The 17,379-nt window shown below is 54.2% G+C and overlaps 1 protein-coding gene across 4 annotated transcripts; it reads right to left on the reverse strand.

Annotated features, from left to right (window-relative positions):
* Positions 1-4,846: 4,846 nt before the first annotated feature.
* Tnfaip2 (TNF alpha induced protein 2) lies at positions 4,847-16,311 on the reverse strand. Of its 4 annotated transcripts, XM_038337835.1 has the most exons (13): positions 16,110-16,310; positions 15,947-16,027; positions 13,441-13,804; positions 12,591-13,221; positions 10,725-10,839; positions 10,517-10,639; positions 10,289-10,389; positions 9,605-9,703; positions 9,117-9,240; positions 8,258-8,380; positions 7,869-8,024; positions 7,612-7,733; positions 4,847-6,495 (listed from the first exon to the last, which is right to left on the reverse strand). In XM_038337835.1, the coding sequence occupies exons 3-13, from the start codon at positions 13,787-13,789 to the stop codon at positions 6,354-6,356; spliced, it is 2,085 nt and encodes a 694-aa protein (XP_038193763.1). In that variant the 5' UTR covers positions 13,790-13,804; positions 15,947-16,027; positions 16,110-16,310; the 3' UTR covers positions 4,847-6,353. The 4 variants fall into 4 exon arrangements, with proteins under 4 accessions (XP_038193763.1, XP_038193764.1, XP_041911409.1 ...); XM_038337836.1 differs by lacking the exon at positions 15,947-16,027 and having other exon boundaries at positions 16,110-16,311; XM_042055475.1 differs by having other exon boundaries at positions 15,947-16,309.
* Between the last annotated feature and the right edge of the window lie 1,068 nt (positions 16,312-17,379).

Here is a 17,379-nt window from a genome sequence, read left to right on the forward strand (position 1 = left end):
GGAAAAGTGAGGTGCCTCTTCCTAATCTGGCTACATTTGGAGGAAGGATGTACAGCTTGTGTCGCGATACTAAGACAGGTCACAGCTGGGTTGCAAGGGTGCTCGCCCCTGAGCTGATCCCCAGCACCACACAAACGGGGAGTGGCGGTCACACCTGTGATCCCAGCACTTAGGAGGCTGACAGGAAGATAGGGAGTTCAAGGTCATCCTGGGCTACACAGAGGGCTTGGTGCCATCTGGGGCATTAGAAGATACGATAATAAAAAACGAAATGTTGGCTGAGAGCGAAAGGACGCAGAGGGAGCCCGCTGCCTCTCAGCTCTGCTCCCTCAAGGTTCTGGGACTCGGCCCTTGCTAATTGGTGGTATTCAGCTGCAGTAGAGGGCGCTGGAAGGACTATGAAGAAGAAAGAGGGTTTTTGTTGTTTTTTTGTTGTTTTGTTGTAACTGGGATGCGGACTATTCAGGGCATGGCTTACCTCTGCTTCTGTCAGGACTTTGCAACAAGCTTCTGAGCCCAGCCACCGCCTGTGCGGGACTCAAGCAGGAGCCGGAGGAGTGCAACAGGCTTGACGGAGTTGAAGGACTAACTTCTTCCCTGGGGCTGCAGCTCAGCCTCCCTGTGGTTGGTGGTCATTGCCTAACTCTGCTATTCCTGGGGTTTATTTATTTATTTTGGTAGCTCTCTCTTAAATTTAATTAATTTATATATTTATTTTTGAGACAGAGTCTCATCACATAGCCCTGGCTGACCTGGAAATCACTATGTATACCAGAATTGCCTTGAACTCACAGAGCTCTGCCTGTCCCTGACTCTCGAGTGTAAGCACTAAAGGTGTGTGCCACAGTACCCACATATTTAGAGATACCTTTATTCTTCAGTAGCCAACGCCTTGTTTCTAACCCGTGTCAGAACCTTATGTTAGATGTCCCCTGTCAGACCACTGTCCTCTCTGTGAGTTCGAGGCCAACCTGGTCTACAAAGGGAGTTCCAGGACAGTCAGTACTGTTACATAGAGAAACCCTGCCTCCAAAAAACCAAAAATCCAAAGAGGGGGATGCAGAAGAGTATCTTGAGTTCCAGGCCAGCCAGGGCAGGCAGTGAATCTCGGTGTTAAAATACTGTCTTCAAAAGGGTGTAGGAGCATAGCTCAGTGATATAACGGGTGTAGGTGTGTCTTTAAAAGGGGTGATAGTGGCACAGAGGACTGAGGCCCTGCTCTCCAACCCAGCAACGAGCAGATGGAAGGGCTACCTCACTAATGGAGCCGTACTGAGACTCAGCACTCAGTCCCAAGGAGAACACAGGGTTGTTGATGGCAGCCGTGATCCCTACTGCAGGGAACTTTGGGGAACTAGGCAGGGGGAGACATTTTGTTCCTGAAAGGAATGTGCACAGCTGTAGTCAAGATGGACTGTGATAAGCCAGCAGAGGGACATCTGTGAGCACTCCGACGCCTCCCCTCAGATACCAGTCCATTTCTCCAGCTCCTGCGTATGGGCTTGACGTCAACTAATGTGGCTCAGGCAGGAAGTAGAAGCGTGCAATAAGCTTGCTCTTTCTTGCCGTGAATAAAACTGGCCTGCTGTCACGTGACCAGGCTAGGCCAGAACATATGGTCAGCTCTAGGACCCTCGGAGGCACCCGACGACAGGAGGCTGTGAGCCCAGCCTCTGGTCCTCTAGTGGGGGTCCTGACTGCCAAGGCCCCTCCTCCTCCTGAGACTAGACTCTACAGTCACAGCTGCTGGCATCTAGAACTATGGCCCCGACTCATCTAGTCTTTGGCACAGGTTTAGTGTCTGCACCCCATCCCAAGCTCAGACTCAGGGAACCGGGACCTCCGATATTCATCATTCTCAGGGGAGACTCCAGAGTAGACCAAGACTAGTCTTGCTGATAAACTGAGAACTAGCCCCTTGCCTCAGGTCAGAGAAGGCCTTCTTGAGGTCCGCGCCCACCCACTCACTCTGTGATGTCGCTCTGAATTTGGGCTGCTGTCATCCATTCCTGTCTCTCTGGGCCTCAACCTGGGTTCTCCAAGGGCAGCATCTGATGCCCCCATCAGCACCCATGTGATGCTGACCAGTTCCTTGAGTTCTCAGCTCCCAGTGACGTCAGCCACACTGCTGGGTGACACCCCAGCCCTGTCCTCGTCTGTACCTATAACAGTTCCAGCCTCCACCACGAGGGCCCTCTGTGACACAGGAGTCCCATCTCTGCCCCTCCTTACTCCCATGACCGACTCCTCCACCTTCTGGGACTCTTTCCTTCCACAGGGCAGTGTGTCAGAGCTCCTTACCCCTTCATGTATGCCCCATTCCCCCTGCCAGCTGAGAACCTGCGGTTTCTCGGCGAGATCTTCTACCCAACAAGCCCCTCGTGCCTCCCCTGCATTCGCTCTCTGCTAGGAGCCCAAATGTCACTCCTGGTCTGCACTTGAGTGCTGAGGAACTATGAGGAACTCACACTGTGCTGTGCCTGCTCCCACCAGAAGCTGCATCTAGACCATCCTACACTGGGAAGGTCGCGGCTCCTTTCCATTCCTGAGTCTCCAGCAATACCTGCCTTCTGTCCCTCAGCTGAGTGTGTAAGTATAAAACACTAATATCTACACGTGGCTCCGTCATGAAATCACCACAGCTACGCTCAGAAGCAGATTCAAATGTTCATTCACGTTCCATTTGCATTTATTTAAAGGGAGGATATGATGCGTTGTATATACTGTGCTCTCCTGTAACATTATATGATCTGAATTTTCTAGTCAGCACAGAGAGACCTTTCTGTCTTTCTTTACAGCCTCACAGGCATCCATTGTTGGGTGTGCTGAGATTATTCCCAGCTGCCCACTGATGGGCACTTTGGGAGTTTCCAGTATTTTGCTGGGACAATGGAAGTGACTGGCTCAATATCCCCATCACTTTGCATAATTGCTGAATTACAGATCAGATAAAGTACCGGAAAGGGCATAACTGGCTCCCAGTTATGAGATCTGCTAGTCTCACAGCCGCCTCCCCAGGGCTGTGCACAGATGTCCTCAGAATGGGTGCCTGACCACCTTACCCAGGATGCTGTCATTTCTCTACAGACCTTTCAAACTGAGCTTAGCTCAGTTCCTCCCCAAGTCCCCCAGACTCCCAGCCCTCCAGTTCCACCACGCCTTCCTCACCTCTGGGAGTAGTGTATCTGACCACAGGATGATGAATTGCTTTTTAGCACAGAGCTAACCCATCCCTGTCTACTGTCAGTGCCCTCCCTACCCCACTTCTCTCCCCTGGGAAACTCAATGGGTCTTCTCTGTCTCCCATTCTCAAAACAGCAGCCTTTGAAACTCTCTACCAGCTGGAATGAACTCGGCCTGGCCTGTCTCTCATTGCTTTCTGGCCTCTTCTGACCTCCTCCTGGGCCTGCTTTTACCCCCCACCTTCTCCCTACAGCCCGACTCGCCCCAGCTCCCGTCTGCCGGCTTTTGTCCAAGTGTGCTTAGTCTAGGTCTGTGCTGGGGCGCCTCAAATCTGGGACCTCAGCCAGCTGTCTTCTCTTTTAGCCAGTTCCCCATAAAACCACAGCTAGAGTGGCCCCCTTGGTCCCTCCTGCGTCACCTCCACGGCACCCTGCTGCATTTAGCTCTCATCTACTTTCATACCTGGTGTTTGTGGGGCCTCTGAAAACAGTGGGCATCAAGGAAATGAGCCCTCCGGTGCAAACCCTGGTGGATGAGTAACTCTGCTTGCAGTGGCAGAGATGACATCAGGTAGTGACCTCTCCCCTGTGTCAGAGTTCTGGAGCCTGTTGGCCTACTGGCCTGCTGTACAGAGCTTCTGCCCCCAAGCCCAGTGACTCACTTCCCCTCTCTGGGACAAATCCTGCTTTTTGTGAGATTTTCCTGGAGCAGTGACTGGGGTAGGACTCAGGTGGCAGTTAGGTTGGTAACAAGGTAGGTCTTATCCTCACCAAGCGCCAGGGACCACTGTGGTCATGCAGGCGCTGTTATCCTCCACTCGGCACCCTGGCACTTCAGGGCTTAGTGTCCTCTGTGGGACCCTCTGACCCAGTTAATGTCCCCTTATCTTCGTCCTAGCGGAGAAGTCCCAGGTAAGATAGCAATGTCCTGAACCCAATTCCCTGGGCTCTGTGAAGGAGACTCAAACCAGCACAAGATGGCAGCCAGTGGCAAGCAGTGAGGGGTCCTGCCCCAGCTTTCCTGTCCTTTGGGTCTCCTGCCAGCCTGTGTGCCCACTTTATGGTGGGATTCATCCCATCCTCATCCCATGAAATTCTGCAGCAACACATGTGCATGCATGCACGCACGCACGCACGCACGCACGCACGCACGCCCCTCTAAGGGGGGCACCAACTCATCACTACCCTCTAAATAGTTCCTGAACTTTGTGGAGTGGATTTGTTATGCCCTCTTTTTTTCCCCCTAGAGACTCAGCTCTGCCCCAAATCCTAGATCAGAACTGGGGTGCAGAGGAGGGGGACATCATGCCCTTCCGGCTGTGCACAAACCAGGACCTTCTTGTTCACTCGGATCCAAGCATGGAGCTAACAGGATGGCAGCTCACACCTCACCTTCCCAATGACCCTCCATACCTCCCATCCTCAAGGTGACCAGTTCCAACTTATCGGCGAAGAGACAGGGAGTGGTGAAGGGCTAGGCCTGGCTTCATGCAAGGGTGCAGGCATTCTCCAGGTTGGACACGAGAGCTGGGAAGCCAGGATTGTAACTATGAACCAGAACTAGAGAAGAGAGGGTTTGCAGCTAACAGGAGGGTGAAGAAGCTACTAGAGCCACCCCAACCCCTCCCCCAACTTTGCAATTCTCCAAATAAACCACTCTACAGTCACTTTTGAAAACAGTTTTATATCAAGCTATATAAAAAACAACCACCCTAAATTCTGTCCTGAGTACATGCATACAAAACCAATACTATAAATATAATATTAAAAATAGTAATGTCATCAAACAAGCTAACATCTACAAAAATATGAAGGCCTTTGTGCATTGCTTATACCAGCCAGTTTCTGGCCAGTTTCATAAGGCAAGTACCTGGGAAAGGGGACTTCAAATCCTAGCCTTAAACCATGAGGGATAATCAAGGCTGGCTCAGTGCTGAGAAGGGCTTTCATGGCCAGAGAGGAGAAGGGTCTATGGAGTAACAGGTGCTTGATGGGAAACGGAGTTTCTGGTTTCCAGGAGTCAACCCTGTAGGACCCACAGGTCCCCAAAGCCAATGACTATTGGATGAAATGGCAAACAGGAATTAAATTTGCAGCTGGACCCAAGGCTGCTATAAGTCTCCAGGCAGATTCAGTGCAATCACGGGGTCCTAAAAACAGCAGGATTGGAAGCAGGAGACACCACAGTGGCATGAAGGACATAGTAACTGCTCCTGGCTCTGAGGGTACAGGGTCTCAGATAAGAGATGTGGGTAGCCTCTAAAACCTGGGAAAGCCCAGGAAATGATTCTTCTCTGGATCCTCTAGAAGCAATGGGCCCTTACCACACTTAGATTACAATCCGGTGTCACACCTCATTGTTTGCAGAATTGGTTCAAACCCACTCTATGTGTGAAAATGTGGCACAGCATCAACAGGAAGCTAATCAAGCACTTGTAGACCCCGTGTTCCTGTCCAGACTTTAGAGGGCGGGCCTACAGAGGTACTTGTTACTACGTGGGGGACGGCACAACCTGAGAGAACTCCGGAGGTCCTGGGCTCTACCAAGACCATCTGGGTCACTCCCCAAACATATACACACACACAAGGGCAGCCTATGCGGAGTGAAGAAGGGGGTCCTCCCGGCTGAGTGGCACCAGGAACTACTTGCAGGGTCAGGGGCCACTATGGAAGTGGTTCTGATGCTGGCTCTGCCATGGCATTTCACGCGTCTCCTTCCAGGCCCCCGATGCAGAGATTATCTTTTCCTTTTTCCTGTGTTTTCAGCTCTATATCATTGCAGCCCACGGGCTGAAGGAAGCAGGATGAGGCTTTATCACTGGTCCTAGGGAGCTGGAGGGGGCTACTCGAAGCCACCCGAGGGGGAGCATTAGGAGACAGACTGTAATATAGAAGGCAAGGGGCACTCTGCCCAAGATGAACCATCATTTACGAGAAATTTCTTGTGTGCTCACAGGTCAATTTCCCACAGCGGGTTCTGGGCCCCACTGGACAGGGGTCTGCTCAATCCTGGCTGCCAGGTCTTGTTCCAGAGTCAGGGATAGGCAGGAGCAGCAGAAGAACATGGGAGGTCAGTGGTGGGTCACAGTGCCGGTGCCGTGGATCATCCCCAACTGGGGTGGTGCCAGATGTTCGCTGTGTGCTCGTTAGCACATCAGACATTTGGGAAAACTAACCAACTTTTATAAGTGAAAACAGGGGCCTAGAAGGCTCCTGCACCTCTGTGTTGATATCCAGTATATTCCGGATGCTCTTGACTTCGCTGCTTAGTAGATTTCCTTTGATGGCCAGGATGGCATTCAGGTGGCCTTTGCTGGCAAAGAGAGTACCCTGTCAGCCCCACAGGTCATAACCGACCCTGCTCACAGTCCATGCTGGCCCTCCAACTCCAGGCCCTGAGACAGAACCTGCAGTCAGTCACTCTGCCCAGTAGGTGATCTGTCCTCTCTATCTCCTCCACTCTCCAGCCCATCAGACCTTTGTATCTCTCCGCACACCCTTCAGGTGGCTGACTTCTTCCCATCTAAAGTTTCAACTAAACGTTACCTCTCTAGATGGCTTTGTCCTCTCTGATCAGCACCCCCCTGTAATTCAAGACAATTCAACTCTACAACCTGGAATTTTCTCTTCTTGCCTCATTACCATACCATGGTTAACCCTCGCCAGACTGTAAGCTATAGGAAGAGGACTGAGACCCAGCTCGCCTTGTGCTTCGCTGTGTTCCAGAGCAAGGCACAACATAGAGTCCAGTGTCTGGAATAGTGATAAATGACTGTAGTTGGGATCCCGGGAGAGAAAGATGGGTGATGGGGTCAGTGCACAGCTGGGTTGGTGAGGAAGTAGAAGGATGAAGGTTGGATGTATGACAGGTGGATGGGTCGGTGAACAAACAGACAGATGGGTCAACAAAAGAGTGGAGAGGCAGGTTAGCATAAGCACAGAAAATGACTACACGGGGAAGGTGGGTAGACAGATGAATAGATATGTGACGGACAGAAGAGTGAGTAAATACAAAGAGTAGGTGGGTCAGTAGAGGTGGATGGGGTTCATATGTATATAGGTCAAAATATGTAGATAGATGATTGAATAGGTGGAGTGGATCAGCCACAGACTAGACTAGGCTAAGCTACGTCAACCCCAGTCAAGACCAATTCAAACTTTCCCCTTAGAGGACACAGCCTAGGAAGGAACACTGTCCACGGTTGACTGCGTTCTCAGATAAGTCCTTAACAGGAACAAGAGGGTGCAAGACACAAGCTCATGCTCCTAAGTCATCCCCAGACCGAGCGTCAGACATTACGATCCCACCTTGGTGGAACCTTAGCAGTTGAGGGGGTCATGAGGGGGACCCTCATCCCAGCATGCTCAGAGCATAGTGGGACCTGGCAGGGACAAACCAGCTACTCAGTTCCCGAAGCCTAGGGCTCACCTGAAGTCAGGGTACAAGGTGGCATACGTGGCCACCTCAATCTTAATGGCGTTGGGATCTTGCAGGTGAATAATCTCAGCGATCTTAGGGAGGGCCTGGTGCAGCCAGGTTGCGGTGGAGCCCTGGAGGCAGAGGAATGGGTGGAGGATGATAGCTGTCCCTTTCCCCCAGGGCTACTAAGAAAGCAGTAGCTGGCCAGGCTTGGGGAGGCTGCGGGGCCATTCGGGGACCTCAGGGTGGGGGTGAGATGTGCTCACATTCTGAGTGCAGAAATGCTGGATGGCGTCAGCGTTGGCCAGGATGTGCCTTGCCAGCTGCTGCTGCTGCTCCTCAGTCTTGAGGACCAGGCGCCGTTTGCTGAGCCGGATGATGTACTCCTTCACCAGGTGCAGGTGCACGGCCTCCATGAGCTCCTGCGCAGGCAGAAGCCAGGGGAGATGAGCCGTCCCCTGGCACCCACCCATAGGGCCAAAGCTTCCAAGGCAAAACCACCCAGGAATGCATAGAGACAAAAGTGTGAGCATGGGTGCCTGCCTTTCCCATGTGCATGTGTAAACACAAGTGTGTGTGGGGTGTAAACACTGCTAGTTGGTGTGGTGTCCAGACCTGCACCAATCCCCAGGTCCATTCCTGAGGATTTCCTCACCTCCCGGAAACAGTCCTTCAGTTCTGAGAACTCAGGCAGCCTGACGCCCACAGCAGTGATGATTTCCTCCAGGGTCTCAACCGGCGTTGCCCAGCGGGTCTGTGTGAACTTCTTGAACAGTGGCTGGGGCAGGCAAGGGGCAGGATGTCTGGTCACGCACAGAAAGGAAGGGCGGCCAGGCACAGACACCCTCACATAGACACTCATGACCACAGGGTCCCAAGGGCTTTCCAGGAGCTGGCTAACTTTGAGGTTCCTGCTCCAGATCGGAAGTAGAGGTAGTCTGTGTGTACCTTCCTTCCAAGGTCATGCAGCTGTGACTAGGGAGAGCCAGGACAGCCTGTCTGCAGCCCTGCGCTCTTTTCCACTGCCTCTCTCTTAAACAAATTCCTGCATAAACAAGGCTTTGTGCTTCGCAGAGCTGACCTCTGTGCCAGGTCATCCAGGGTCACCACATGGACTTTCCATACCCACTGGCTGCCCTTTATACCTTCAGTCCTGAAGTTGAGCAGGGAACCTCTCCCCTGCTTTCTGAGGGGCACCCAGGGCATGGAGTTTAGTTATCAAGGGTCCTGAGCCCCAGGAACTGGGAGCCAGGAATGGTGGGGGTGGGAGTAGAAGATGAATCTTCTCTAGATGTTCTTAGCTCTGTGGCCCTTCCAGGCCAAGGCAAAGCCAGGATGCGTGGTGGGCCAGCTGGAGAGCATGTTAGGGCCCCACCACTTGGACATCTCCAGAAACACTGAACATACCCATCTGTACCGCCCACAGGGCTGAGGTGGGGTCTTCTACTACCTCTTCCCTGATTTCCCTCCTGTCCCGGGCTTCAGGATGTGCCCCAGATTGAACCTCCTGATACCTTCAGGTCTAAAAACAGGCTCTGGAGCAGGGTGTCGAAGCCATGAGCCTTAAGATCTTTCAAGGGCTCCATCAGGTACCTCAGGGAATCTTGAGGTATCTGCCACGTCTGCTCCATAGATGTCCTGGAGAGTGAACGGAAGGGGGTCATGACAGCCTGCCCAGCCTCCAATACCGTGATCCTTGGCCTCGTTTTCCCGAATTAGGTCCTTGCTCTAGAGCCCTCAGTAGCTCTCCACTCCCTGTGGGATCTAGCTCAAGCTTTCCCATGTGTGCCTCATGCCCCAGGCACATCACTTCCACCTTTGGCAAGTCTCTAGCTCTCCAGCCTTAGTCTGTCCTCTGCTGCATCCTGCTGACTCCACCCCTCAGCTGTGGCTGTTCCAGGCCCTGTCATTTCCTCACAGCCTTGTGACCCTTAATTCCCCTTCTGGGCTCCACCTCCCATCTGCCCTCTTTCCATCAGGCATATCTGCCCAATACTCTCACCAGAAGGACGGGCAGTTGTTGATGTTGGCGATGATGTTGGCCCTATAATTTCTCAATAGTTTGCTTTTCTCTAAAAATTCATCAAAGGTGCGCTGGTAGCTGACAAAACCAGAAGGGGTACATTTAGGACCAGTTCAAACACTGGGACAATAGAAGCCACTCCTCTCAGTCTGTGGGTTGCTGATATCCCCAGGATCAAGGGAGGGACCATAAGCTCCTAAACATCATATTATAAGCTGTAAAAACTGAGGCTAGAGGGGCAGAGCCCCATTTGGGCTCCAGAGAAAATGCTGCCTGTCTCTGGGGTCCCCATTCTTTCCCCAGATCCCTCCTCTTTCCCAGCTCCCTCTGTAATTGGGACACCTAAGGGTGGGGAAGAAATGAAGTTAATTCAGAGGATGTCATGGGAAGGAGCAGCAGGCTCTCCATGCCTCATGGCGTATCTTCTTCTAAGCCACAAACTGCTCTGTTAGGGAGCTCTGTTGATGACAAAGTCAGGGAGCCCACCCGAGGTTCTCGGTGCTCTGGATAGGGGCAGGGCAGAAGACCTGGGCTATAGCTGACATCCTAAGCACACAGAGAGCCGTGGCTTCCAGCAGTGCTGGGGTCCTGTGTGCTGCACACACACACACACACACACACACACACACACACACACACACGCACGCACACACACACATGTACCTCCTCAGCAGGGCAGCCAGCTCCACCAGTAGCAACTGCTTTATCTGTAGACCCACATCGGAGGTGATGTTCTCAGCCTTGACCTGGCTTTGTGAGATGATCTGCAGGGAGCAGCGGGTAGGTAGGTATAGAGGTGCCCTCTGGACTGGGATGGGGGCAGAGCACGGGAGGGGCCCATCAGAGGTGAGCTGTGGCTGTTCAGTGGGTCTGAGGGGCAGTTAGGGGTACCTGGATGATGTCAATTGCCAGCTCACTGTGGTAGTGGCCATCCAGGCTCTGGGGAGCCACATCCCGGGCCCAGCGATGAGACTCTAGCTCTAGAGCTCGGGTCATCAGTAACTTCACATTGGTCTAGGAGAAAAGACGCAGGTCACAGTGGCACTAAAACTGCCACTAAGCTGCCCTCTCAGGCCCCGCCTCCAGCATTTGAACTCACCACCTCATTGGACAGGAACATAGCCTCCAACAACCTGATCTGCTTAGGGGGCAGGAGGCTCCCAAGCCTGATATCTTGTAGCTCCTTTGCCAACTTAGGGCTGTTCAGAATATCACTGTAGGCAGAGAGACACCGGCATGAGGAGTGGGACAGTGGCAGCCTCGCAGCTTAGTCCACCGACTCTGCAGCCACAGACATTGTTGCATCTTCTGCCCCTCCCCCTCCCCATGTCAGACCACACTCACTTGAGTTCAGGCTGGAGTCATCCTGCCTCTCCTTACCACCCCCAGCCACTCCTCCTGCCCCAAACCAGTTCCCCAGTCCTCCTGCCCTGAACCCCGCCTCCTCTCTTGCCCAGCTCACTGAAGATCTTCCTTTCCCCTGCTTCTGCCCTGGTCACCAAAAGTGTCTTCACCCCCAGAGCCAGCTCTCAAGTCTGGTGTGTCTCCCTGGCTTCCCCGCTTGCACAGATTCCACACAGCTTCTGGCCCCCTTGCCTGTCAAGCCAGCCCAGCACTCCCATCAGGTCAGCCTTGTGGCTGAACAGGAAGGGCTGCCCTGGAACTACTCTATAGAACTCTCTTGATGCCTCAAGTGGCTGCAGAGTTTCCAGGGGACCTGCTCAGCCCTGGCATCGCCTAAGGCCCTTTGCTTGCCTGGAACATTAAGAATGACCCTCTGTGTGCTTCACCTAGTTTGCATGCACGTGAGTCGCACTTTGGTTAGGGTTAGGCCTCAACATGCCTCCCTTGGGCTCCATGTTCAGGCTAGCCTTAGCTTCCTGCCTTGTGGCTAGCTGTGCCCAAGTCAGGAGACCCCAAAGTATCACAGGGCAGGAAGGTGACCAGGCAGGGGGTGTGAGGGCCTGGCATTTCCTGGTGAGTCAGGACAAACCAGCAGGAACTAGATCAGGGCCCAGCTGTCTGTGGAAGTCTCTGCCTGTTTTCCCCATATCCTGCTGGCTCTTCACCTACCACCCTGCTGTGCCCTTTCTCTGGCCCTCCCACAGGAGGCTGGCTCAGCACCTGGCAAGCTGTTCACACAATGCTCACACTGTCAGAACCCCCAGTCTACCCTCTGGTAGACTTTACACTCAGGTCTGAGGAGACAGTACAAATCCCTGGTCTCTAGTTCTACGGACATTTCCACCCTATAACACAAGTCTCTGCCGTAGCTGGTGTGATTGACAGGCACATTCCGGGCCAATGAAAGGATGCTGAGGCTGGCCCAGCTGAGTACCAATTGCCTGCCTTGGCACAGTCAGCCTCTCATCTGAGGTGCTCCAGATCTCAATGGCCTCCCATTGAGATCTCTCTTTATCTGACAGAGAGTCCCCAAGAGGGACACCTAGTGCCACTCCACTGAAGCTAGCTCTCTTGCTTGGGGTTGTTAAGACACAACAGCTCGGTTCCCAGAATGTCACTTCTCTTGCCTGGAAAACCACCCTCCCTACCACTTCTTCTTTGTATGTTCTGTCCCCACCCTGCCTGACAGTACATCCATTAAAGTGTGAACTGACTCAATACATAAGACTCCTCGACTCCCCCAGGTCTGGTCTCCTCTCAAGCCTTGTGCTCTGGCCTCCTTCGTGTCCAGCTGCATCTGCCACAGCCCCTCCCTGTTTCATTCCTGTTCAGATCGGGAACCTCCTTGAGAACGAATGGCCAAGTCCCCTTTTCTGTGCTTCCCTTTCCCTGATTGCAGAAGTGGCAAAGGTCCAGGAAACTGAAGTGCAAAGCCGCTGGGTACAAGTCCCAACTCTCTCCCTTCACTCCAACACTGGCTTTCCCATCAACAGTGTCTTTCTCTGGTGTCTCAGCACCCCTTCCACAGAGGAGACCCATCCCATCCACTGGCAAAGCTCACTTGGGGTATAAGTTCTGCACCCAGAGCAGCAGCAAGTAGGTGTCCCTGTCACACAGCTCGAATTGCGCCAAGGTGCACAGGTGGGCCGCGAAATGCTCGTGGTAGCTCTTGGCATAGGTGTGCACAACGTTGAACTCAGCGGGGAACAGCGGTTTCAGACGCTCCACCACCACCTCTAGGTCCTCCTTCATGGTGCGGCCCATGTGCAGGAACCTATTCTCGGCCTCCGAGCGGCCCTCGGGCACCACGGCTGGCTGCGCGTCCAAACGCTCCGCCGCTACCTCCGCCACGCCACCCCTCCACAGTTGCAGCCAGCGCCGTGGGCGCGTAGCCGCCAGCACCGCCACCGCGGGTGCCGTGGCCGCCCGAAGGTCCTCCAGCTCCTGCTGTGATACCACCTCCAGTGCCTGGTGCAGCCGCTCGGGTGGCGCCTCCAGTGGCCGCCGCAGCACCCCGAGCACCTGGTCACGCAACAGCAAGTACAGCGCCTCCACCTTGCTCTGCTGGCGCACCAGCTCCTCGTCGCTTGTGCCACCGGCAGTTGCCTCAGCCTCCAGCTCCCGCTCCAATGCCAGCACCCGCCACGCGGTCTCCAGCCGCCCACTCTCCAGGGCCTCCTTGACCTCCTCCACTGCAGTGTAAAAACCCGCGTTTAGGACGACAAACCCACCGGAGACAAGAGGAGGCTGAGATCCCAGGGAGGAGGTCAAGGTACCCCACAAAACCGGGTCAGAGAACCCAAACTCCTAGACTGGTGACTCACTGGCCGAGTGGCTTATGACCCCCTCCCCTCCCAAATCTGCACCAGCTCTTTCGTGCTACTGCAGCCCCAGCTACCCCCACAGCCTACCTGTCGGCGGTGGACCATCTAGCTCGGGCCTGGACTTGGGCTGGACTTCAGGATCCGATAATCTGGGCTGGCTCTTTTTCTTCTTCTTCCCTTTGGTGAAGACACTGAACATGTTGGCCAGCCCTTTGGACTTCTTCTCCTTCTTTGCAGACTCTTCTTCCTCCCCATCCGGAGCCATCCCAGTATTCTGGGATGGCATCAGGTCCTCAGAGGAAGCTTCTGACATGGAGGCCTCTGATTCTGCCTCAGATGTGGAGCGTGACTTTTGGGGGCTTCCAGGGAAGTCCAGGGTCCCAGGCACAGACTTTTGGCCAGGAAGCCCTTGGAAGAAAGTCACCATCTTCAGCATTGCCCTGGCTCAGGCCTGCAGATTGGAAAACAAAGCCTTCAGTGACGACGGTGAATGATCCCCGGGCCCGAATGCACGGCCAGTTCACAGCCTGGACAATGCTCCATCCATTTCACCTGTACAGCCACCAGGAGTCCTGCTTCCTCCTTGGCTGTGGTGCTATAGTGCCCACAGCTTGTCTCCCCAGGCAAGGAGAATGCTAGAGGCCCCAGACCTCCCAGACTGAGGGGGCAGTCTCTGTACTGGGGAAAATCCTTCCTTGACAGTGCTGCTGCTTGGAGGGAAAGGGGACATGAGAAGTGAGTACCTTTCTGACTCCACCAGACTCTGGTGAGGAGCCAGGGCACAGGTTGCTATTCCTTGGGACAGCAAGAATGGGTCTAAAAATTTCACAGCCACACCGCGGGCACCCTTCCTACTGAGACCAGCCTCCACCTCCTCCCTGTGTCTCCTTGCACAGTTCTTATCTAGCTTTGGGGTCACAGATACATACCGCAAGCAAAATCACAGCTGTTGTACTGGGACCACAAGAATAGAGCCTGTCCCCTATCCTTGCTTAGGATTGGAGACTTCAGACCCTAGGCAGCCTTTTACATGTCAGTAAGGCACAGGGATGCCAGGGGAGGGGAATGTCACAGCAACTTGAGTTTGGGACCCACACAGCCGGTTTCCACCTTACATTGCTTGTTTCTAAGTGTGTTGACACAGTCTTCACAAAGGCTTGTTTCTATGCCCGCCCTTCCTGGGTGCCCATCCTGTCTCTTCTCTCCTCAGCAAGGGTGTAATTTAGCTTAGAATAACCTTGTGGTCGATAGCTTGAGCTTGCAAGCCGCAGCATCTGGCTCAATGACCGGCTTTTCCCAGGTCTCCACATCCCCTACTGTATCTGGGTTGTCGGAGCAAGGAAGACCACCAGAAGAAGCATGGCTAGCTCAGAGAGAGAAGCAGACAGGAGCAGGGCCTCTGTGGTAATGGTGTGGCCCATTACCAGAGGTGGCCTGCCTGCCCCATCCCCAAGAATACACAACCCAAGCTGTAGCTTCAATTCACCAAAATGACCTGGAGTGGCCCTGAAACAGCCACAAACAGCAAATGGGAAGATCCACCATCACAAAGAAGCGGCAGAAGTTGTCAATAGGAGGTGCTTGCCCCAAGCACCGCCAGGTCTACAGGCTCAGATAAGGCCACTTTCCCAGTCTCTCTGCCTCCACCAGCTCAACTGCCCGGCCCATTTCCTGAGGGGCTTGTCCCATAACTGGGGCATGGGTAGAAGCACCCTGATTAGACAGGAAGCCTGGGCTCCTCCACCCCAGATCTTGCCATCCTTCACTAGGTGGCCTAAACAGAGAGACCCCACTTTTTTAAACCTCATAAGGCCTGACAGTTCCACTTAGGACCACGCAGTGTTTAAGGCCTGTGCCACCCTATTTGCCTATCTGCATGGCAAACACCCCCCCACAAAAAAAAGCTGGTTTAGGTGGTGGAGCTACCCAGCAGCAACCTAAGTATCTGGATGCACTTGCCCTTCAGTGCAGGGTTAGTCTGTGGGTACAGGAAGAAGGACCAGCTGTGGGCTCAGCCATACCGTATCTCGCCAGTGTTAGGGCTGAACAACCCCCTTCCTCAGTCGGCCTCGGCGTTGCCATTTGTGAAATGGGGATGAGCCCGGCTACTCACAGTACTGCTCAGAAGATGTGGCAAAATCTCAGGCCAGGAATTTGGCACCAGATGGACCTCATAGAGTGAGAGTGCCCTGTGTCCCTGTGACCTCAGGCTCCCCAGGGAGCAGGAGGAGTAATGAGGTGATGGCTCCAGCTAGACCCACTGAGACAGGAAGGGGCCTGCTCAGAGGAACGTGGAATGGCTGCAGCTGGTCTCACCTACCTTCATTCTAGATGCCCTGATCCACAGAGAGCCTCACATGCAACCTACTGTCTCTTTCACCGGGTGACAGGAGAGCGTGCCCATGTCTCACTAGAGACTACCCAGGCAGAGAATCCCGCGGGTGCTGGAATCTTCTCATTATGAACCTGAGACTCCCTAGCTTTTGTCCCCGTCCCTGCACCCTGCCTCTCTCTGGAGAGAGTCCTGTGCTGCATGCTGGGGAACCCGGTCCCTGGCTCAAGAGGTTCAGAGTAAAAACTTCTAAGGCCCTACCAGTGAGTATGCTGGAGGTCACGGGACCTCGGAATATCCCGCGTCTTCTTGGCCACTCAAGGCCATTCCCTCGGGGGAGTCCTGCCGGAGATTCTGGGTCAGAACCCGAGAGGAAGCTACACAGAGCAGTAGGGACAGGGGCACGCCGGTGGAGGTCACTTACTGTGTCCGGGACAGGACGCCTTAGTCCTGGCCCTTGCCAGAGCACAGCCTGAAATAATCTCAGACTCCGCCCGGGCTCCGCCTGCCCTATGAACCGCAACCGCGGAAAATCCGCGGGCGGAGGCCAAGGACCCCAGCAAGTCCAGAGCTGGGGGCGGGGCCAGGACGGCAGAGAGAGGGGCGGGGTCGCTTCGTTGTTCCCAACAGCCTTGAAAAGCGTGGCAGAGCTGGCTGAGCGTTGCCCGAGTGTGTGCGCGCAGGGAAGGGCATCAGGGGGACCCCAAGTTCCGTCAAGCGCGGGGCCATTGTCCCACGACGGTCTCTGATTGGCTGCCGAGCAGAGGCGCACGCCCAGAGTCGCTGTTCCGCGTCACACAGTCAGCACCTACTTAGGTCTGGGGAGCGCCCTGTATCACTCAACACCTCGGCCACGTGCTGTTACCCCTATGAGCATCACTGAGTCCATGGAAGCCTGGAAGACAAGCTTCCTGAAGGAGGCGTCCTAAAGCAGCGGGGCACACCGATCGTACTGGGACCTCTCAAGACATCTCCTTACCAAACCTTGAGTATTAGGGGAGGCTTCATCTTTACCAAGAGGTCACACAGGCAGAGATGACAGACACCCCTCACTGAGCCTCCTGCGGGGCTCCCACTGGCAAGCTTTCTCAGGCTGGGTTTGGGCCAGATCCTTAGAATTCCCTCCTGCAGGCTTTTTCTCAGGATCTGCCTGGGGAGGGTGGGGTTGTAGGCCAGTGTAGGAAGGGGGGGTGCTTCACCCCTTAGGAATTTCTGCCCCCTGGAAGATGGGCTCACTCAGGAATTTCCCCCTGCTAGACACCAGTTTCTTTTTTTGCCTCTACTTAAGAGTTCGGCTCCTCCCCGACTTTTGTTTGGGCCCTCTCTTCCCCCCCCCCCACCCCGACAGCCTAAGCTGGACTTTGAAGGGAGAAGAAGGGCAGCTGAGTAGGGGTTATGTTTAGGGGTTGTCCCTGGACACTCAGAACTTCCTCTTCCTCCTAGGAGCAGTGGCCAAGTGCCAGGTTTAAGTCTCTCATCCATCCTATCCCTGTGCAGATTGTAGAAGGCAAGTAGAGAAAGTTGCTGGGCATGGTGGTGCACACCTTTAATCACGGCCCTAGGGAGGCAGAGCAAACAGACTATGAGTTTGAGGTCAGCCAGGTCTACATAGCAAGTTCCAGGTAGGCAAGACTACACAGTGAGACCCTGTCTCAAAAAACAAACATAAGGGGCTGGAGAGATCCCTCAGTGGT

The sequence above is a fragment of the Arvicola amphibius genome, chromosome 7 (assembly GCF_903992535.2).
Source record: "Arvicola amphibius chromosome 7, mArvAmp1.2, whole genome shotgun sequence".
Lineage (NCBI taxonomy): Eukaryota > Metazoa > Chordata > Mammalia > Rodentia > Cricetidae > Arvicola > Arvicola amphibius.

Excerpts from the sequence above, each read along its gene's own strand:
- Tnfaip2 (XM_038337836.1), bottom strand. The coding sequence starts at position 13,789 with ATGCTGAAGATGGTGACTTTCTTCCAAGGGCTTCCTGGCCAAAAGTCT. Across the intron at positions 10,840-12,590 it reads GTGCAGAACTTATACCCCAA|TGATATTCTGAACAGCCCTA; the intron begins GTGAGCTTTGCC and ends CTCTGCCTACAG. Across the intron at positions 8,025-8,257 it reads TGAAGGACTGTTTCCGGGAG|GAGCTCATGGAGGCCGTGCA; the intron begins GTGAGGAAATCC and ends CTGCCTGCGCAG.